The sequence below is a fragment of the Manis pentadactyla genome, chromosome 2 (genome assembly GCF_030020395.1).
Source record: "Manis pentadactyla isolate mManPen7 chromosome 2, mManPen7.hap1, whole genome shotgun sequence".
Taxonomy (NCBI): Eukaryota; Metazoa; Chordata; class Mammalia; order Pholidota; family Manidae; genus Manis; species Manis pentadactyla.
Window position 1 is genome coordinate 233,693,156 of NC_080020.1, and position 22,812 is coordinate 233,715,967.

Below are 22,812 nucleotides of genomic sequence, written 5' to 3' on the forward strand. Positions count from 1 at the left end.
GGTAAAAGAATACAGAACTTTTGCTTGGCTACAGTTCAAGTTTGGTTTGCATTTCAAAAACAGTTCCAGGCACAGGAATATTTTTGTTCGCACCAAGTGGGATCAACAAGGACCTTGGCTGTCTTCTCCACGAGGGGCCTGGCAGTAACCTGGGCCCCAGACCATTCCCAGCGCCCTGAATGGTCTGGTGGGGGCTACCTGGAGTGGGCTGGGCAAGACCAGGGAACCACAGTGCTGGGGATGCAGCCAGGGCCTGGTGCCTCCAGGAGAGCTGTGGCAGGGCAGCCACCGGCCCGGGAGCTCTGGCTGTCACTGTTCCCGGGAAGCAGGGCAGGTGAGGAGGGGTGTGGGAGAGGAGGGTGGACATGGCCTGGCTGCTGCTGAATGAGCCTGGTCAGGTCATGTTTGCTGCCAGGAATACTCGTAGGTTTCAGGGCTCTCTTGGGTTGCAGAGCTGTGGCTGAGGGAGTACCTGCTTGTTTGCAAGAAGTACTACAAGCTGGCATGTTACAGGCAGCCTTTGCACTGTTCTCGCTGCTCAACGCCGTTCTGAAGTTCATCCATATTGAGGAGTGAGGTTCTGCACGGATTCCAACTGCTCCAAAGGATTTACTTGACTATGTAACATAAATTTTTTCTCGTTGCTGGCTACTAAGGTTTTTAATAAAATTGTTGGCTAATACAAATAATATGTCAACGAACATTCCTGAACACATCTCTCTGCACAGGAGTTTTCCTGAAGTCCAAGGGGACGCCGAGTGTGGTTGCACTGGCTGTCATGAAGCTGCTCGGCAAGGCGGTTCCTGCGCTCGCCTTCCCACTCAGGGGCGCGCTACTGTTTACAGCCTTGCGACCGTTTTCTGCATGGGGTTGAAATGTATGACCTTCTCGTTTTATTTACATTCTTGTGAGTCCCAGTGAGGTCGAGCATTCCCATGTTTATTGGTTTTGTGGTTTCCATGAATTGTCTCTTCATGTTTTTGGGTTGTTTTTCTACTGGGTTATTTCTGTTTTCTTATTCATTAGATGAAGGTCTTAATGTGTATTTCAAACACCTTCTCTCATTCTGTGGCTTGCCTTTTAATGTTTATGGTGTTTTTGGTATATACAAGTTACAAATTTCAAAGAAAAATTTATCAATCTTTTCCTGAAAGGTTTAGTGTTTTGTATTTTGTTTATGAAATGCTTCTTTACCCTGAGTCATTAAGAGTCTTCTCTATTTTCTAAAGTTAAAGGATTTTGTTTTAGTGATGTTAGTAATGGCATGAAACTAAAAGTGACTTATTCCCAGAGGAATTAACCTTTAAACTAAAGGGTACTGACAAGAAGCTTACATGCCAGAACACGCACCGGAAAGTCACTGTGGCTGGGAGAGAGAGGTGGACGAGGACGAGCAGCCACGCGTCACATAGAAAAATGCAGAGCAAGTTTTAAAACAGCCACTAACTTTAAGAGAAACGTAAAGAAAGGCGCATATGGGTATAACCTGCTTAGACTGTGAACCCTGTGGCACTCAGGCGGCGAGGAGCCGGGAGAGGGGCTCGCGCGCCAAGGAGTAACCAGCTGGCGTGGCCCCGAGGGTGCCCGCTCCCAGGCAGCTCACCTTGCAAGGTCGCTGGTAGAGCCTCGCTCTGCTGTTCTCTTTGTCTCCGTGCCCACTTACTAAGTTTGGACCAGTGAGCGCATTTCTCACAGTGCATTTGGGTCTTTGTGGGCAAAGAGGCAGAGATCTTTAAAGTTTTCCCCATTTGACATCTGTTAATTCTGTGCCATTTTTTGATTAGTTCATTTTCCCTAAATCTCTAATGCCACTCTTTCCACGTAAGTGTGTTTCTGGGCTCTGACCTGTTCTCTTCTTTTGCTGACCCAGCCACTCAGTGTGGGGACTTGGCTCCTGTCCTGCTGTGGCAAGTGGTGGCTCTGTTCCCATGTCATCCTTCTCCAGCATTTGTGCTTTCATGAGATCCAATCAGAAGGCATGGGGGACACATCAAGCGTGGGTGTGTGTATACGTGGGTGTGTGTATACGTGCATGCACACACGAGTGGCTTACTTCTCCAGAGAGAGCACGGCCTCCAGCTTTCTGATGCTCTTTTCTGCTCTTTGGACTTGCCCGAGAGGTGATATGGACCTAGCAGGGCCAGGGCCTTCCTGCTAAATGAAAAATGCCGAAGGACACTAGGGCCGGCCTGTGCCCCAACCCCTTCCAGTTTACCACCTGTGCAGGCCCACCCGTGAGCCTAGCGGGGGTCTGACGGAGAGGAAGGAGGAGACCAAAGGATGGGCTGGGACGACTGGACCCAGCGTCGGTTCTAAACCTGTCACGCTCTTCCTTCAGAACAGCGGGACCTCACAGCAGCAGCCCGTGATGCGTGTGGCACACGCTGCCTGCGCGTGAAGTTGCCATCACGGGTCTTTCAGACTGCTTCCTGCTGTTTTTATCTCATTGTTTTCTACCTTCTAGTTCCCCTTCCTGGTGGGCCTTCTCCATTTTCAATATTAGATCCAGAAACGTATGGTAAAAAAGTAGCTTTTAAAATTAGAATTTAAAGTATATCATGTAAAACTTAAAGTTCTATGGAGAGGAAATCTCATTACTATGTATGACACAGAACTCTGATAATGAAGTCAGCTTGACATGAGAAAAATCTAAATTTAAATAAACATTATTTCTTTTTAAATTAGGAATACAGAGACTCTATTTGAAAAACTGAACACAGGTACTCAACGACTTCCAAAAGATGAGAAAAACAGTCCAATAAAAATCACTCAAGTAACTAATAGTACGTACAGAACTTTTCCCTACCTGTGACTCAAAAGGAACCATCAACTCCATACACGATGCCACTAAAGTGACCGAAAAGCCACTCTCCACAGACCATGAGGTTCATCTCCCTGTGGACCATGATCCTAGAGCACTCAGACATCACTTAGGAAAATACATTTAAAAACTCTTTGCTTCCTACTCTTATAGACGATAAGAATTATTCTAGGACATAATTAAAATACCAGGGCAAGGTAATGATCTTTCCATTAATACACTTCCCACCTTAGGTGGTTATCCATGTTAGAGCTGTAACACAACCTCTACTGGCCCATAAGTATTTCCACTGTATGAAAAAAAAAAAATCAAACCATTGTGTACTTACTAACACAGGGAATAATCAAAGGAGGTAAAAAGCCTGTGGAACGAAGTAATTACAATTACCGTGTGTGGCTGTGTGTGCTTCTACACTCACCATTGCAAATACATAACTCACATGCAGCCTGCCAGCCAATGACTCACCGTGACGTATTACAGCACTTGTTTCAAGGCCAAATAAAGGGAATGACAACAAGAACCTCCCAACAAGGGAAGAACCAACTGGTTTCATCAGTTTCGTGTGGTCATGGAAATGCTTACCTTTTAAGACCTGTAACTTCATTAATAAATGGCAAAGTATATATACAGGTGTTCAAAAATTAGTTGTTCTTCCTCCCTTTCAGGAACAGGTTACCTCCTGACCTTTCCTTCCCCAAACTTCTCAGTCACGGGAATAATTCCAGAATCACTTCAGCAAAAGCAGCTCGATGAAGCATTTAAGTTTACTAAAAACTAAACTCTAATTGGCTTACAAGCATGACATCTGCTAACCACCCATGCAAGTGATGCCTGGTACCTTTTGGAGGACACACGCTTCCGTAAACGTGCTGGGAGATGCCAAGAGAAAAGCACTCGTGGGGGCACACGACCCCCAGTGGCTCACGACCACCACGGGCAGCTGCGTCCCCCATGAGAGAGGGCCTGCCGTTCCGCTTCCCACTTCTACGTGAGGACAGCGTGCTCGCGCTCACTCTGCTGATGAGTAGAGAATGACCTCTGGTGCATTTCTGGTGAATACGCCGTTCAGCAAGAAACCTTCGACACCAGAGTATTTTTAAAGAGCAACATAAAATTACTTATTTCTAGTTGTTATATTTGATGAAGTGTATTTAATCAAAGTGATGCTGCCTCAAATAATTTGATCATTTAAAATAATGGTTTGTTAACTGGTCAGGCTTAAAAGTACGTAAACATGATGCTTTTTGCTCTATAGGATTGGGATCTAACCCAACAATATATATATATATATATATATTTTTTTAGTCATGATGCTTTTAATAGACAGCTTTCTAGCAATCAGGTTATTTCTTTTTTTTTAAATTAATTATTAATTAATTTTGTTGTCATTAATCTACGATTATATGAAGAATATTATGTTTAGTAGGGTCCCCCCTTCACCAAATCCCCCCCAACAAACCCCATTACAGTCGCTGTCCATCAGCGTAGTACGATGCTGTAGAATCACTACTTGTCTTCTCTGTGTTGCACAGCCCTCCCCATGCCCCCCTGCCACATTATACATGCTAATCGTAATGTCCCCTTTCTTTTTCCCCCCACTTATCTCTCCCTTCCCTCCCTTTCTCCCCAGTAACTGTTAGTTCATTCTTAGGTTCTATGATTCTGCTGCTGTTTTGTTCCTTCTGTCTTTCTTGTTCCTATAGTCTTTGGGTTTGAGGTGAGTCTCTTGTAAGCAGCATATAGATGGGTCTTGCTTTTTTATCCATTCTATTACTCTGTGTCTTTTGATTGGTGCATTCAGTCCATTTACATTTAGGGTGATTATTGAAAGATATGTACTTATTGCCATTGCAGGCTTTAGATTCGTGGTTGCCAAAGGTTCAAGGTTAGCTTCTTTAGTATCTTACTGTCTAACTTAACTCGCTTATTGAGCTATTTTAGACACTGTCTGGTCATTCTTTATTTTTCTCCCTTCTTATTCCTCCTCCTCCGTTCTTTATATGTTGGTTGTTTTATTCTGTGCTCTTTTGTGCTCCCTTTAACTGCTTTTGTGGGTAGTTGATTTTATTTTTTGCCTTTAGTTAGTATTTGGTTGGTCTGCTTTCTTTGCTGTGATTTTATTTTCTCTGGTGACATCTGTTTAGTCTTAGGAGTGCTCCCATCTAGAGCAGTCCCTCTAAAATACCCTGTAGAGGTGGTTTGTGGGAGGCAGATTCCCTCAACTTTTGCTTGTCTGGGAATTGTTTAATCCCTCCTTCATATTTAAATGATGGTCATGCTGGATACAGTATCCTTGGTTCAAGGTCCTTCTGTTTCATTGCATTAAGTATACCATGCCATTCTCTTCTGGCCTGTAAGGTTTCTGTTGAGAAGTCTGATGATAGCCTGATGGGTTTTCCTTTGTAGGTGACCTTTTTCTCTCTAGCTGCCTTTACAACTCTGTCCTTGTCCTTGATCTTTGCCATTTTAATTATTATGTGTCTTGGTGTTGTCCTCCTTGGGTCCTTTCTGTTGGGAGTTCTGTGTAGTTCTGTGGTCTGATCGATTATTTCCTCCCCGAGTTTGGGGAAGTTTTCAGCAATTATTTCTTCAAATACTCTTTCTATTCCTTTTTATCTCTCTTCTTCTTCTGGGACCCCTATAATACGGATATTGTTCCTTTTGGATTGGTCACACAGTTCTCTTAATATTGTTTCATTCCTGGAGATCCTTTTGTCTCTCTCTATGTCAGCTTCTATGCGTTCCTGTTCTCTGATTTCAATTCCATCAATGGCCTCTTGCATCCTATCCATTCTGCTTATAAACCCTTCCAGAGTTTGTTTCATTTCTGCGATCTCCTTTCTGGCATCTGTGATCTCCCTCCGGACTTCATCCCATTTCTCTTGCGTATTTCTCTGCATCTGTCAGCATGTTTATGATTCTTATTTTGAATTCTTTGTCAGGAAGACTGGTTAGGTCTGTCTCCTTCTCTGGTGTTGTCTCTGTGATCTTTGTCTGCCTGTAGCTTTGCCTTTTCATGGTGATAGGTATAGTCTGCAGAACTGGGACGAGTGACGGCTGGAAGGACTTCCTTTCTTGTTGGTTTGTGGCCCTCCTCTCCTGGGAGAACAGCGACCTCTAGCGGCTTGTGCTGGGCAGCTGCGCGCAGACAGGGCTTCTCATCTTGCCCGGCCGCTATGGAGCTTATTTAGCTCTGCAGTTGCTGTGGGCGTGGCCGGCCTCAGGCTGCTGCTCCAATATGGCAGAGCTGCGTCGGAGGGGGAACAGGAGGGAGGCTGTTTATCGTGGTGAGGGGTCTCCGAGCTGCGCTGCGGGGGTTCAGGCGCCCAGAGTTCCCCTGGATTCGCAGCTGCTGGGCTAAGTGTCCCAGGGCGCTTCCGTCCAGCTGTGGGGTCCCTGTCCCTTTAAGACTTTCACAAAGCACTCGCTTTTCTTTGTCCCAGGGGCGCCAGCTGCGGGGACCCGCTCACAGGTCTTACTGTCCTGTTTCCCTGGTTTCCAGCACCCCACGCACCGTGTGTCTGCACTCTGGCCCGGATGGCGGGGGCTGGGTGCTCGGCAGCCCTGGGCTCCGTCTCCCTCCCGCTCTGCCTGCTCTTCTCCCGCCGGGAGCTGGGGGGAGGGGCGCTCGGCTCCCGCGGGGCCGGGGCTTGTATCTCACCCCCTTTCACCAGGCGCTGGGTTCTCTCAGGTGCGGATGTGGTCTGGATGTTGTCCTGTGTCCTCTGGTCTCTCTTTTAGGATTGGTTGTATATGTTGTATTTTCAAAAATATATGTGGTTTTGGGAGGAGATTTCTGCTGCTCTACTCACGCCACCATCTTGGTTCTACCAACCCAACAATATTTTATTTATGTGCAAGGGCTTCAGATAACATATTCAAAGTAATCAGCTCTAGGGAAAACATGAAGGAAGGCAGAACTTACCACAACACAATACCAATAATCAGACACCTTGTTACTTACGATCAGCTGCTTCAGTCCAACAAAGGACTGCTCCACGGAGCTGGCAGTCAGGACCTGCCTCTTGGCTGCCGCCTTCTCACCCAGGAAGCGGAGCATTAAGTCTTTAACTGCATCTCCCTTGAAGGAATATACGAAAAATATGTCAGAACCGTAGAATGTTACTTAAATCTGGCTAATCAGAACCCATAACTAACCAAATTTCTTTTTTCCCCTTTGGCGCGCAGGGGTAACCTGTGGTTATATACACAGTGGGACATCAATTAGCCAGATGCCGAAGTGTCACCACCTGTGCTAAGATGCCTCCCTTAGACCTGCTCTTCTTTGGGAGAGGAAGCTATAAGGACCCACCACCCGTACCGGCCTGACACGGCACCACAGGCCAGGGGGTGGGCTTTGTGCAAGGGCTGGAGGGGGCTGCTCAAGTAGGAGCTAAGATCCTGGGGACAGAACGCTGAGAGGAGAACATGAGGGCTGCACTGAGGCTGGGGCAGGCAGGCCTGATGGGCACTCTGCTCAAATCCCAGCAATCGGCCAGCTTGCCTGCGCTTCCGGGAAAGCCTCTGGGGTCCGCCTAGGAAGTTACCTGTGGCTCGGGGTCCCCTTCCTCCCAGTGTTGACTCCACCCAAGCCCGGGGGCATGGAAGAACCCCTCCTCACCCTGCTCAGCCAGGCTCTTGGCACACAGGAGTCACGCTATGTGCGCAGAAGGGCCCGCACAAGCCTCTGTGCAGGAAACCTGGCCCCACAGGCAGGGCCCTGCAGATGGGGCCGCGGTACACGAAATGGAATGTGAAGCCTGTTACTTCAAAGGAAAGAAGGCTGGTGTGGATGTGGAGAGAAGGGAGCTCTTGGGCACTGTTGGGAATGTAAACTGGGGCATCACTATGGAAAACAGTCCAGAGGATCCTCAAGAAATTAGTAATGGAACCACCATATGATAAAGCAATCCCACTTACTGGTATCTACCTTTACAAAGCAAAATCATAAACTTGAAAAGGCATCTGCACCCCTACATTCACTGCAGCATATTTACAACAGCCAAGATACAGAAGCAACCTAAGTGCCTGTTGATGGTGAAGGGATAAGGATGTGACATTACACATACACAACAGAATACTATTCAGCCACAGAAAAGAATGAAATACTGCCACTGTGACGTGGGTGGACCTTGAGCAGCTTACATTGAATGAAGAAAGCCCCACAGAGAAAGAAAGACACTGTACGATCTCACTTATATGTGGAATCTAAAAAAAATCAAAACCAAAACCAAAACCAAGCTCACAGGCACAGAGAATTTGGTGGTGGCCAGAGGCAGAGCAGAGGGGAGGGAGGGGTGGGCAAAACGGATGAAGGGGGTCACCGGGTACAAACCCCTAGTTATAAAACACTATAGTTCATGACATTGTATTGCAAATTTGAAAGTTGTTAAGAGTAAATTTAAAAGTTCTCATGATAAGAAAAAAAATTCTTAAGTCTGTTTGGTGACAGACGCTACCAGACTTACTGTGGCGGTCATTTGGCACATACAAACATTGACACATACAAACAGTGAGTCATGTTCTATACCTGAAACTAATATAGTTCTGCACGTCAAATATACTTAATACAGAAAAAGTGTTTTTTAAACAGCGGGAAAAAAAAACTAAAGAAGGATGGAAGGGTAGTGGGGGCAGAAGGCGCTCTGGTGAGGCCGGAAGGGGCTGGCCTGGCCTGGGTGAGCCGGGAGAGACCCGACCTCCAGGGGGCGGTGAACAAGGCCAAACCTTCCTCCTGGGGCAGCACACAGCCTTTCAGCCCCGGGCAGTGCATCCAGCGCTGCGGGCGACAAGCGGGGAACAAGCAGGGACAAAGTGACTGAAGGCGGAGAGAAGCCTGAGGACGCGAGGCCTGCAGCCATCCAGGCCTGGCCCTAACGCTTCCTACTCTTTTCCTACTCATTGGGAAAATAAAGGCACAGCGTGGTCCACTTAGACACAAGGTCAGTCCTCCATCATCATTCCAGGTGGTGACACTTAAAACGCCAGAGTGGATGGTGCACAGGTGACACAGAAAAGCTGCTGCAGTGTCTGCTGCCACCTTCCACAAGAGAGATGGTGGGGACCCTGGGCAACACATCTGGTCCTGGCCTGGGCGCTAAACCCAGTGCCCAGAGGCCAACCCACTCTTCCCTACATGGGGAAAGATCTAGAAGCAGCAGTTTAACAATTTTGTTTTTAGAGAGGAAGGTGAAATACTTTAAATGCCAGAGCTACACAAGTGGCTGGCTGATCTAGGAGGGATAATTAGAGAGCAGAACAAAGAGAGCTCAGCCACATGGCTATGGAAAGCCTCACAGACAAGAGGCTTTACAGCAGTCAGAGGGGCCGCAGACCAGCAGCTGGCAAACTCGATTTCATGCTGCACAGGAAGGACCAGTTTAACTCCTTCATCCTGTGACTGATTAGACCCAGGCTGCTGACTCGTGGAGTCTGGGCTCCACTGTCTGGAAACCTAAAGACACAGGGACCCTGGGCCAGGGGGGCTGAAGGGAGCAGCACTTGAGCCAGGACCCACCACGCAGAGCTTTCTGCTGCAGTGCTGGCGGAAAAGAGCAGCTGTTTATTCTGGAAGCATTCTGCTCTCTTGCCCCGGTGTCTGCTCTCTCCAGGGGATGAGAAGCCACTCAAACAAACTCTTAGAAATAAACATGAAACGAAACCTCGAACTCCAGGACCCTCAGAAGTCACTGGTGGAATGTAAAGTGGTGCAGCCATTTGGAAGACAGTGTGGACATTCCTCAAAATGCTCAACAGTTACTATATAACCCAGCAATTCCACTCCTAGGTATGGACTCCAGAGAGGTGGACCCCATAGGTTCACACAAAAAACTCGCGCATGAATGTCTGCAAGCAGCATTTTCATAATAGCCAAAATGTGGAAATAACGCCAACATCCACCAAGCGATGACTGGATAAGACACGGACTATCTGTATGATGGAATATTATTTGGCAATGAAAAGGAAAGGAATGATGTACCAATACACGCCACAGCATGGATGACTCCCGATCAAGTGATGCCGCGTGAAAGAAGCTGGTCACGAACGTGCACGAGCTGCACGATCCTGTCGTGTGAAGTGTGCCCAAGAGAGTCTACACAGAAGAACGCAGGTTAGCGGCTGACTGGAGCCAGGGTGGGGGAAATGGAAGTGAATGCAGAAGTCTGGGGTGTCCTTCTTGGGTGATGAAAGTGTCATAAAAATTAACTGTGGAGATGGTGCACCATTCAGCCGAAATGCTACGATCCCTGAATTGTAAGTTAAATGTGTGAACCGTATGGTATGGGAATTGTATCTCAATAAATTGTAAAACAAAAACAAACCTAAAGCCCTTTACTTATGAGATCCTAGAATTTAAGAGAACACCATAACAGGTAAATCAGCTTTGGGATCATTTCAGAATGGGCTGACTGGCCTTTCCACATCTTCCCTATCTCACCTGCAGGTTTCACTTGTTACACACCTTTTTGGCTAGGAACTCAGAAAGGGCAGAGTCCACTCAGGAGTGTGGTGAACAGGAGCGGCAGCAGGACCTTTTGCATCTGTTCATCACAGGTCAGAGGGGCTGGACCTACTGTCCCAATGTAAACAACCAGAGTGCTGGAAAAGGTAGATGAAGCAATTGTTTTCAGACACAGAGAAGACACAGTGATCCAAGAGAAGAAAAAGATGAGCGGAGCTCCTGAACTCACAGGCGCTCCCTGGTCTACAGTGCTGGGGGGACCCCAGGCAGAGAGAGCCGAGGAACTCCTGCAGGGGAGGAGACAGCTGGGAGCTCAAGAGTGGAGGCGGCTGGGCTCTGCAGCCCAGAGTACTGGGAAGGACGGGCCATGCAGGTAAAGGGCTCTGGATGTCCGTGTGGGAGCCCGAGTCCGCCGCTGGCCGGGGTACTCATGCACGGGGTGCACAGAGCTCACTTGGGGTGAAAGATGCTGAGTTTCCATCAGCCCTCGTGAGGCACTCTCACTGACCACCGAGGCTTCAGTACAGATGTCAGAAAGGTCACCCAGAAGTAAAAGCTACTCCGAACTCCCCTGAAAAACAAACCCGAGAAGAAACAAATAAATCTGCATGTAACTTAACCTGCCAGAGAGAAGTGCAAGTCTTTTTGAAAGATGATGAGAAAATACAAACACTCAGCACCATGAAATGCAGTGTCTAGCCTCTAATAAAAAATTACTAGTCGTGTGAAAAATCAGGCACCTGTGACCCAGAACCAAGAGAAAATCCAATACGAACAGACCCAAAAGTCACAGAGATGATGGGATTCTCAGGAGGGAACCTTAGGACAGCTGCTACAAATGCGCCCAAAGACCTAAAGTAAAACGTGAGCACAGAGTAAAGGAAAAGATAAAAAGAAGGACCAAATGGAAATTCTGGAGACAAAAAACATGAAAATTTCACTGAATAGCATCAGCTACAAACTTCAAAGTGCAGAAGGAAGGATAAAATGAACTTAAGGACACAGCAAGAGGAATTCAAACTTCAGCGCAGTGAGGGAGACTGAGGAGCAAAACCGAAAACACCCTTGGGGACCTCTTTGGCGACAGACACCAAGGAACGTGTGTAACTGGAGCTCCCAGAAGCAGAGAGGGAGAACTGACAAACCATTTGAAGGCGTGACCAAAATGTTCAAAATAGATGAAAATGAAAAACTCACAGATCCAACAGGGTCAGTGAATCCCAAGCACGATAAACATGAGAGAAAAGGATGCAAAGGCCCGTGAGCATCAAGCTGCTGAAAACCAGTGAGGAAGTCTGAAAGGCCGAGTTTCCACCAGCCACTGCAGGCCACTCTCCCTGACCACCGAGGCTTCAGGACAGATGTCAGGAAGGTCACCCCGGAGTAAAAGCTGGGTGCATAAGAGCAGAGAGAAAAGCCGCCACAGGCCCCGCAGCTCTGACACGGGCCCAGAGGCAGCGCAAGGGCAGAGGGCAAAGACAGCCGCCAACTCAAATTCTATAGGTTGTAAACACAATGCATATCCAGCAAAAATAACTGTAAGAGTGATTAAATAAATAGCTTTTTCTAACTTGTAAAACAGAAAGCTGGAGCTAGCAGACCTGTGGTAGCAGGCACGTCTTTGGATTTCTGGAGGTTTCTGACACAGGACTTGGAAGAGCTTAGGAAAGGGGTGTTGACATAGACTGCTTGGCTTCCCTGCAGGGATTCCCGGAACTTCACATGGGGGAAGGGCAGGGGGAAGAGAATCAAGGGACGGAAGGAGAGAGGGGTGGTGGGAAGATCCAGCCTACAGTCTGTGCTTCTGGTTTCTAGATCCACCCGCTCAGGCCGCAGTGTTCTGATGCCCAAGAGAAGGTCCCCATCCTATTACTCGACCAAAGACACTGCTGCTTCCGTTGTCACCGCTCCTTCCTCTCTCTATTGGACAAGCTTCATACAAACATTCCGCCACTTCATTCCTTGCTGGTCCTGAGTATCTGAACGGTTTCCACTCCACAGCTTTCCATCTGCTTCTCTGAGCGCACACGCCGTCCGCAGCTCTAACTAGCTGAAAACGCTCTTTCGATGCTACTATGCTTGGATAAAGTGCCACACATTCACCTCTAAGGTCTCTAACTTAGGCTGCCAAAAAGGTCACTTCATAAGGAAGCATTTACATTTTTTTCAAATTTTATCTCATAGGAAGGGAATTTTTAATTAGGCAGCAACAGGTGAGCAATTCTGAAAAAAATTAAACAGAAGTGTTTTACAAAACTGACTTAGAACAAACACTGCAATAGTATGGGGTACAGGAGAAACTTGTTAATAGGTCAATGTCTTAAAAGCTTGGGGTGCACACAAAGTTAATAGAGAATTTCTTCTTTAATCTACAAGTCTTAAGTCTTCTGACAAATAAACCCAGCACTTCCATTCAGGATTAACCAGACAGCTTTTCTTTTCTGTCCCAGGAATTTCCTCTACTGTCATTAAAATACTCTTCTTTGAAGAATAATATACAAGTGAAGAGACACAGGCAAACACATACCTAGCATGTCTGTTACATGGGAAAGTCAAAGGTACTTTGGATTCTCCTTAGTTCAAATTTCAGTTCACCATGAGGTCTCCAAAACCACCCCATTCCAGGAGGTACGGAAGACATTCCCTAAGGACTTAAAAGGAAACAAAGAGAAAGGCGCTCTTGCTGGGTGGCCACTAGGTACGCTCTGCCCGTGCACCCCTGCTGACTCACGGGGGCCCTGCTTAGCTCACGGCTGGGTGTGCCATGCTGAGGGAAGTAACAGAGGCTTCAAAGCTGGGGGCCTGTCACAGGGCCCACGCTTTTCGTGTGGAGACAGGACCTCCATATGCAATCCAATTGAGGCTTATTCTAGCACAGGAACTTCCCATGATTCAAGAATCACCGGCATTGTGGGCAGGATGATTTTTATGATAACTGTACTCAGCCACTGCAGTTCCCGTTCTTGGCCCCACCCACTAATTATCATGCACTCACTCCAGCCCTTTTGGCAACCATGGTGAAGCACCTCCACATTTCCAAATGCCACCCCAGAACTGCAGCTCCAGCTGGGAACCACTGGGTTAAGTCGTTTCCATAGCAACCTTCAATTTTCCCCAATTACAATCTGAAGGGGAAACAAACTGCGAACAGTGTGGAAAGGAAATGCTAAAGGCCAGACCCACTGAGGTTAGGGGAATCAAACTGCAGGGCAGAGACCCCAGGAGGGAGGGAGGGAAGGTACCTGAGGCAGAACACTAAGGCCACCTCAGGGGTGCAGGGGATGGAGACAGGCTGCGGAGGGAACGGGCAAGGATCCAATGAAGACACAGACCCATTCTAAGTGTCCAAATATCCCGTCAAGTCAGAATCCACAACCAGAATTCATTAAGAGGACCCTGTAAAGGTAAATGTTCAGTATGTTCTGCTTGGGAGTGTGGAGAGGATGTCTCCAACGGTGGCTGGTGGCTGAGGCCACAGTAAATGTGTTTAGTGGTGATATGCTGGCCAGCCAGCTATGCAGAGTGTGAAGAAGTCTATGGGCTGGCACCTGTTACCCAGCACGAACCTCTGAGCTCGCTTCCCCGGTGGGGCGCTCTGCATGGGGCTCAGCGGTTTGCAGGCCCAATATGACACTCCAGGCTCCAGCTTTCTGACCCAGCCACGTATGAGTGGAAAAATGCTCCCTGTGAGCAGGGCTGCTGAAGACAGCAGGGCCCTCTTCCAGCCCCAGGAGGCCGGACACATGCAGGATGCGAGGCTGCCCTGCCACGGCTGGCCCACCTGTAGGCTGGGTGCCGAGAGCTACAAGGGATGGGAAGACGAGCTCATGCCATAGGCGTGCGTGCAGACGTTTACAGACGCTCTATCAGACTGTGCACACTACGTGCTGTCTTGTATCTGGCTTTTCAAATTTAGTAATAAATTATGAACCTCATTAAAAATTCTCCTCTACTGTCATTTAAAATACATCAATATTCCACTGCACAGACGAGTCACGTATCCACGCAGCCCCTGGATTGGGCTTTTAGGTCTCACATGCTCTGCAATCATAACCACATTCTGATGGGCACCCCCAAAGCTGGGTACTTGTACACCAGTGAGATTATTTCCTTATAAAAAACTCCTGAGAGGGGGATTTCTGGTCAAAAGCTATGTGCACTCAAAAACTGTATTTCAGAAGGGCTGCCTGAGACAGGCTATTTTCTCACACTCTAACAAACATGGAATGATTATAAATAAAATACATAATTCGATAATGGAAAATTGCAATAATTTTATCATCTTTCATTGCTAGTGAGATTGAACTTTTTTTATTACTATTTACTATATGTATCATTTATGTAATTTTGTGACTTAGTATTTTTGGGGGGCCATTCATATTTTTTGCAATGAACCCATAAAAACTCTTCTTATATCAAGCATGTTATATGTAACACAAATGTATATTCCAAAATTTTTAAAGGAGGAATGGGGGATTTACAATTGTTGGAGGTTAAATGTCACAATAACCTGATCACACAAGTTGCAGTTACTTCAGAGAATCATTATGTAACTACCTTGCTTATTTATTTTTAAGACTGATTAGTAACATCAACACATTATCAGGGAAATCACCAGGGTTCCAAATTACCTTCTGACATAACAACAGATTCTCTTACAATCTTAAGAACTGCTGAAAAATAAGGCTTTTTCAATCCTTGGAAGGTGTTTATATGTATCTATATCAGAAATAGACTGAAAGGAACAAGATGTGGACACAGAACGACCTCATTGAGAATTCCACTCACCAATGTCTCCTTACAAAATGCTGGTAACTTACCTGGATGTTATCAAACTTGAGGCCTGGCATGGTGAGGCTCTCCTTGTCTACGAACACCGTGCTGTGCTGCTGGGTGGCCACTGCGACCAGGACCTCCCTGGTGCTCTCCCCGGGGAGCCAGGCATCGCCCCTCCGGTCCCTGTCACTCATGCTCAGGGCAGTGGCGAAGGGGTCCTCGCTCCCTGCGAACACAGCCTGGATCTGGGAGAACGGCTTCGGAGATGGAGGGACTTCGAGAGAAGCCATGGACACCCTGGACTCTGACCCTTCAGTCCCTGGGGAGTAGGAAGGATCGGCAGAACCCGGGTTTTTTCCCCGCACCGGAGTTGTGAGTGAGGATGATTTTTCTGGAACTGGAGGGCCTGCGTTAGGATTACTGACAGAAATGAAGGTGGAAGTTGTGAAGGAATCAAAGAAGTCTGAGGCCAGGGAATTTGTGCTGGTCGTGTCTCCAAAAAACTTACTCAGGCTGGGGCTGGGCTGGACCACCTGGGGAGGGGTCTTGGCTGCAGCCTCGCTGGCGCCGCTGAAACTAGGAGATTTCACCATCTGCGACTCGAAGCCGTCACGCAGAAACGGGGCTGGCTGGGGCTGGCTGAAGATGGTGCACACGGGGACAGGCTCGTCCCTGGGAGGCGGCCCCTGGGCTGGCAGGCCTGACCCCGGGCCCGGCGTGCCTTCAGCCCTGGAGGACGGCACACCCCTGACGTCTTGCTCTGGATCTTCCTTCAATGGCACCCTTCTGTCCGGGTTTGCCTCGGAGAGGCCCCCAGGCATGTCCTCTCCTTCACTGTCACTGTTATTGCTCAGAGTGTCACTCGCTGCCTTACCCACAAGAGTCTCCAGTCTGGGATCAGCATTGCCTCCCGAAGGCTCCACTACCTCCTGCAAACAGCCAAGGTCACCTGCATCATCCTCGCTATTGTTGGGAGAGTCAGAAATGAGGACGCTCTCCATCATGTGCTCATTAAGCTTATCTACAAAATTGTTAGAATCTTCTGATATGGTCTCATTCTCCTCAGACCCAAACTCGTCTCCGCCAAGATCAATGGTTTCCTCATGATAGAGAAGCCGGCCCTGCTCCTCCTGGGGCGCCTGCGGAGGGACGCTCTGTGCTGGCCCCTCGGCCAGGGGAGATGCCTCGGCCCCGCTCCGGCAAGCACCGTCGGCATTCTCCATGGTCGCCTGAAACATGACACATTAAGTCAGCCTCATCAGCGTTCCACCTCAGTTATTATAAAGCTGTTCTTATATTATCAAAATTGTTTTTTAATTAAGAAAAGATCCTTATACATTTGTCCAAACCATGGCATGCATACCATCGAGGGTGAGCGCCCTGTAAACCATGGGCCACAGTGCAGGTGGCAGTGGCGGGTCCGTGCAGAGGCAGATTGTAACAGACAGACCCCTCAGGCTGGGGGGTGTTCACCACAGGGGAGTCAGAGGGTGTATGGGAAATCGCTCTCTTTTGCTCAATTTTGCAGTAAACCTAAAACTGCTCTAAAAAATAAAGTCTGCTAAAACAAATGTTTATCAGTTACACATTCAAAAGGTTCAAAATTTAAGACTCCACTTCTCTAGCCACCAACCATCTCTTTATGTATCTATTGTGGTGAAAGACAGAACAGTCAGCTTCATTACTTACCACCTCAACCATTTTTAAGTGCACAGCGCAGAAGTGCTAAGCAACTGTCACCACCACCCATCTTCGGAGCTCTTCTTCTCTTGCTAGACTAAAGCTCTGTCCCATTAAACAATTCCCCATTTCCTTCCCTCCCCAGCTCCCTGTACCCACCTGCTACTTGATGACTGTGAATCTGACTACCGAGGTACTTTACATGTAAAGAATCGTAGTGTTTGCCTTTCTGTGTCTGGCTTATTTCACTTAGCATAATGTCCCCTAGGTTCACCCATACTGCAGCATGTGTCATAATTTCCTTATTTTTTTAAGTCTGAATAACATTCTATTGTACTTATAAATTACATTTGTTTATCCATTTATACAATGATGGACAGTTGGATTCCTTCCATCTTTTGGCCATTGTGAATAATGTTATGCATGGGTGTGCAAATATCTCTTGGAGACCCAGAAGTGGAACTGCTAGATCATATGCAATTCTTTAAATTTTTCGAGGAACCAACAAACTATTTCCCACAGTGGCTGTGCCATTTTACATTCCCACCAACAGTGAGTAGGGTTCTGCTTTGTCCACATCCTTGCAAACACTTAGATGGCAGCCACCCTAAATGGTGTGACAGGCCAGCCTTTTAGACTTGTTCTTTAAGACTCAGTTGAGATCCCCCTCTTCCTTCAAGCCTTCCCAAGACACTCCAACCTGTAAGTCTCTTCGTCATCCCCTGAACTTGTGATTTCTGCCTAATTCTGCAAAGTTGATTGTAGTGAGATGGCAGGAGTCAAAGAAACGGCGAGAAGACAAGGGTGCGCTCGCCAAGGGAAGCTGATGGCTGTGCTGGCGGCCTGACTCGGGAATGTTCGCTGCTGCACATCCCACGCTCGGCATTGTTCTGTCTCACATGCACTCGATCCTCAGAACCCCCTGACATACCGCTCTAGCTTCTTCATCTTGCAGAAGAGCAGTGGAGGCTTAGATAGGCCATGAGATCGCCCCAAACCCCTGGTAACTTGCGAAGCCAGGCAGTTCAAGCTGAAATGTGGGGTTGACACTGGCTGGCAGAGGCTACGGAATGAACAAGGAATTTGAACTTTAAAAAAATATTTACTTCTTTTCTTGAAGAACTTTTTGAGCGAAAGTTACTGTATATAGTTCTATTCTCATAGTGAACAGACTCAGGTGAAGGGAGATGAGGGTTCCCCCAACCCTGCCAAAAAAAGACCTTTTTGAACTTTGGAAACTATACTTAGTGGATCACCAGGGAAGATAACTGTCAACACTTCATCACAGAACTCCAAATGAGCTGGCCTTCCCTTTCCTGGCCGGGATCACACTGAGGTCTAAAACAAGATTCCTTAAAGTAGATAATCAAAGTTCAACATTTTAGAGAAGTTTCTTGTTCAACACGGCCAGTTACTTACTCCCCATTTATTACATATTCATCTAGTAATTACTAACTATAAATGAGTCAAAAATACAATGAAAAGGAACAAAAGCCTTTTTTGGGGATTGTTTCCCTGTGAGCCCAGACTGGAAGCTGCCTCAGGAAGACCCAGGAACGGGCACACTGCCACGTGAAGGTGTTGTCGTGGTCCTCGCTGCGCAGGGCACGGAGGCCGGGCACGAGGAACAGGGAGCAACCAGCATGGTTTCATTCCACCTCTAGAAGCTGAACGAGACAGAGCTAACACCCTGATACAGCTGAGGACGCTGAGATGCAGAGGGGTGACAGGGCTCATCTTCAGTCACTGTTATAAAGGATACGATGAGGGACGGGGGGGGGGCCCAGGGGGGCCCACCCCCCAGCCCCAGCACAGGGTCTGGCACCTGGAGATGCAGTGCCTCCTGCGGCGGGGTGGCTCTCCTCAGAATAAACAGAAAACCCAGTACTACCTCAATGGACAACTGTGGAATATCAGGATGTAAGAAAGGTCCGATAACAAACAACCACAGACAAGGTCAAGAATATCAGAACTGGCAAAACCACTGTTTTCTTTATATGCAGAGTGGAGAAAACTTACTCTTAAAGTAAGCAGAAAAAATTTAGGTTAATGCGTGTTACAAGATACAGACAGGCTAAAATGAGAGTGCTGTGGGAAAACTGCCTGCAGAAAACCTCCAGCTCCCCTCCGCAAGGCACTGAAATACGAGAAGACCCATCACTCTGCAAGCCCCACCCACTACAGGCATTGGGTGCTTAGAGCAAGAAACAACTGCTTCAGCACTTATCAAGGAGACCCAGATTAGAACGGACTTTTCTCCTATGCATAGGCAAAGATTTTTAGAAGTGACAGTGCCTAGGGAACTTATGGGAAACTTATGATCATGGGAATGTGAGTTTTCTGCAGAACAGCTAGGCAAAAGGTAAAAATAAAACTCTTTGATATAGCAATTCTGTGTTTACCAACTTAACCAAACTTTTCCAAGAAATCATCTTCTGAAAGGAAGAAAGCTAGTTAAAAGCAACACTCTTTCATGTCAATGCTTGTAACTAGGTTTTCTCTTCAGAAGCCCCATTTTTAATCCACCCTAATTTAGAAAATCAATTTCTTCTGTGTCACAGCGATAAAATCAATCTGCTAAGATGCTACCAGTCAGGCTACAAACTGTATTGTTAATCTTAATTTCCAAATAGAAACTACACATTTATTAAAACCCACTGCCAAAGGGCTGGACTGAGATCTCTTGCACACCAGGGCCCATTACCCCTGGAGTCTAGGCCTGACACACCAGAGGAACGCACCACCACCCTGCCCTCCGGGAGCAGTGCTCAGGGCCCATATGCAGGGAGTGAGCAAGGGTAACACACTGCAGGTAAGGACACAGGCCAGGGCGGATGGAGAGGGATGGCCTGGGAAAGCCACAGACAAGATTCCTTCTTCATTACAAGACCTTGGAAGGCTCCTGTCTTGTCACTTTTCTATCTTCTATAGGTACATTTTCTATAAAGAATCTTTATTAGAGTGAATACAAAAGCATACTTGGAACATGTGGCTGAGATAATACATCCTAGTGTTTTCGCTCCCCTTGCAGAGGTCATATTCTGAAATGTCATGCTCTTGTTTTTCTTTAATTTTCCACAGGCTTATTTCCTCAAACAACATGTTACTTAGATTTTTTTAGTTTTCACCTCATTTCACCTCCTCCCTTTAACCATGAGATTCAATTTCCTAAGTAGGAGGAAGCTGGTGATGACACTCTCTGGAGTGATGGTGCCCAGACATGTTACCTATTCTGCTGCTGCTATTTGAGGTGTTTCTAGGCTTTTACTACAAACAGTGCTGTTGTGAATATTTTTGTACCCATCTCCTGATGTACATGTGCAAACTTCTTCACATCAATGTTATGTATATGTTATGTGTATGTGTTGGGTCCTAGCAAATACACCTCTTTATCTTTACTAGATAATAGCAGATTGCTTTGCTCCGTGGTTGTGCACACTCACACACTTAGTAGCAGTGTCTAAGTATTCCTGTTGTTCACCACATTCATCTACACTTGATACTGTCAGACTTCTTAGTATCAAGAATAGAATATATTAAACATTCCTACAAATCAACAAGACAACAAGCCACCCAACAGAAAAATAGGCCCAAGAGTTGAACAGGCTGAAAGGGATACACACTTCACAGGCATGTATCCTATGACTTCCACGGCCGTACATCTTGCTTTTTCTAGGACAAGTCTATTTTATATACCGATGGTAGCAATAAAATTAAGTACCTCTTTTCACTCTCAGAAGAGTCCTGGCTGGGACACTAAATGGTCCCACTGTGTATGTGTCACAGAGGAACCCCTGCACAAGGGTGTCATAAGCTATGACCAAGAATGTGCGTGAACAGCAAATCTACAAATATCTCTTCCTTTTCAAAGATCAAGAAATAAAAAAAGCTTAGAAACAACCATTGCTCATACACACAATAATGGTATAGTAAAAAATGGAATATCAAACCGCCATGAAAACAGGCCACTCCATACCTAATGGATGAATGTTTGAATCCATAAACCTAACTTTGCACAAAGAACAAGTAGAAAAATAAACAGTATACTTTTAAGTTTAAAAACATGTAAATTAAAAAATACATGGTTTTAGGAATACAAACACAAAAGCAAGGTGATAATACCTGATTCAGTTGGTGGGGTGGGTGATGGCCAGGGAAGGAGGTATGACTGACAGGTAGTAGATCACTGGGTTGAGTTTGCGTGTGACCTTTGTCTTCCACGTATGTTACACGCTGCCTTTGTATCTCATAACATAAAAATGGAAAAGCATGTGTATCTGCTTTTGACTGGTGTGTGGTATATTTACTTCTAGTACTGGTTCCATACTTTTCATTAAACCACAGACATGATTTTAAGCTTATGTCAGCATCAAAATGGTAGCAAAGAAATCTTTTCATAGAGTTTTCTGCACGAACTTAATTAATGCCTTACAACTTTTTAAAGCACTAACTTCAAGTGATTTAAATTTGAGACCTGAAATGAAAAGTTTCATCAAGAACAGTTCACTAAGAACAATTAAAACTACAGATGTTTAGGCTCCCTTTCTGAGCTGACTGCAGTGGTGACCCTATTTCCGTGAAAGTACTATACCTGTGGTGGAAATCTAATTAGCTTATATACATAAAAGCCCCCAAGTGAAGAACTGTCACCACAGACTGCATTTTACATGTATTATCTTGGTTAATCCTTGGGATCAACTTAGAAAGTACGACCATCCTCATGGTAGCAGAAAAAGCCAAGTGATCAGGCCACAGTCACACTGCCAGTATTTGACGCTGACAGGAGTCCAGCAGTGTCTCGGCCTCTGCTCTCCTTGGAAGGCTGCTAGGACAGCTCGGGTCCAGAGCAGCACCGGGAGAAAAAGCACCTTTCCCAGGCTCTGAATTAGCGCTGTCTTAGCTGCACTACCTACCTGACCTTTGAAACATGATTTAATCTCCTACTTTTGTTTTCTTCATCTGTAAACTGGGATAAGGAGGATTATAGAAACTGATGCACAGGAACTCTTTAAACTGTGGGGAGCTGCACGTATATAAGCAGAACAAATGTACTTTCAATCAGTGATGCAGCAGGGGTAACACACTGTCTGGGAACAGTGAGGCCCCTATTAGAAGCCACAGAATGTGAGGACTGGTGCACAGCGCTGCTACTTTATGATCCTATTTGCAGTTCCCTCTTCTTCTTCCACCCGGCACACAGAAGGCCTGGCTCAATTTGCCACTCAGTAGTGTCACCTGAATTTATGAAAAACAAGCAGTAAAGTATTTGAATCCAAAGACACCGTATCTTCAAGTAGCCATACAAAGGAAAACTGTTGGTCCGAGGAAGTATTTCATTCGGGTTAAACCTTTTTGTGGTCAAGTGTGAGAGTAACATTTAGAACACAACTCTGGGCCTTAGGTTTCTACTGACGTGAACGTTTTCTGCCGTCACAGTGTGCACACTCCGTCCATCAGTGTGGTCCCAGACGGTGCTCTGAGAAGGGCCACGATGCCCCGTAACGGCCGGCCAGCACTTACACTGCGACTGCAGTGCTTTCACACAACGTCGCGTTTACCCTCCCGATACTGAGTGTTCCGCACGTCTTCCTACAGAAGAGGAAGCTAAGGACGAGCGCATAGGGCTCGCTCAGGCCGGGCTCCGGGCTGCAGGCCCTCGGCGCTGTCCGGGCCCAGCGCGCGCGAGCACTCCGCGGCTGCAAGCCGCCGCCGGCCCCGGGGAGGGCGCGGAGGGCCCACGCTGCGCCCCGGGCCCGGCCAGGAGGCCTGCCGGGCGGAGGCGACCGGGGAGGGGCCCTCCGGCGAGAGGGCCTTCGGGGAGGGGCCGCCAGCGGGAGAGGGGCTGGGGCTGAGGGTCCGCGGGGCTGCCGCTGGGGAGGCCCGACCCCCTCCCTCCCTACAGCCCGGGCCCTGATCCTCACCTGCCACCCGCCCACTGGGCTCGGGGAGGAGGTCGCCGGGGCCGGGATCAGGGTCCGGGCAGAAGCTGGAGGATGCCCGGAAGAAGGCACCCGGGGCAGCGCCTCCTGCCGCTCTCGCGCATGCTCGGTGCAGGGGCCGGCCGCCCAGTGCG

At 47.3% G+C, this 22,812-nt stretch overlaps 1 protein-coding gene across 3 annotated transcripts in view; it reads right to left on the reverse strand.

The window, feature by feature from the left end:
• The window catches only part of TRAPPC12 (trafficking protein particle complex subunit 12), a 75,902-nt gene extending 53,090 nt beyond the window's left edge, over positions 1-22,812 (reverse strand). Inside the window, exons 1-4 of one of the 3 annotated variants that reach the window (XR_005023993.2) lie at positions 22,661-22,789; positions 20,862-22,328; positions 15,104-16,288; positions 6,786-6,902 (exon numbers count right to left, since the gene is read on the reverse strand). Coding sequence is in view for 2 of the 3 variants with exons in the window: in XM_057497482.1 (XP_057353465.1) it covers positions 6,786-6,902; positions 15,104-16,288; positions 20,862-21,137 (1,578 nt within the window). In the remaining variant the exon portion in view is untranslated. Of the gene's footprint in view, positions 1-6,785; positions 6,903-15,103; positions 16,289-20,861; positions 22,329-22,660 lie in introns of all 3 variants that reach the window. The other 2 variants (XM_057497482.1, XM_036881639.2) reach the window with 2 other exon arrangements.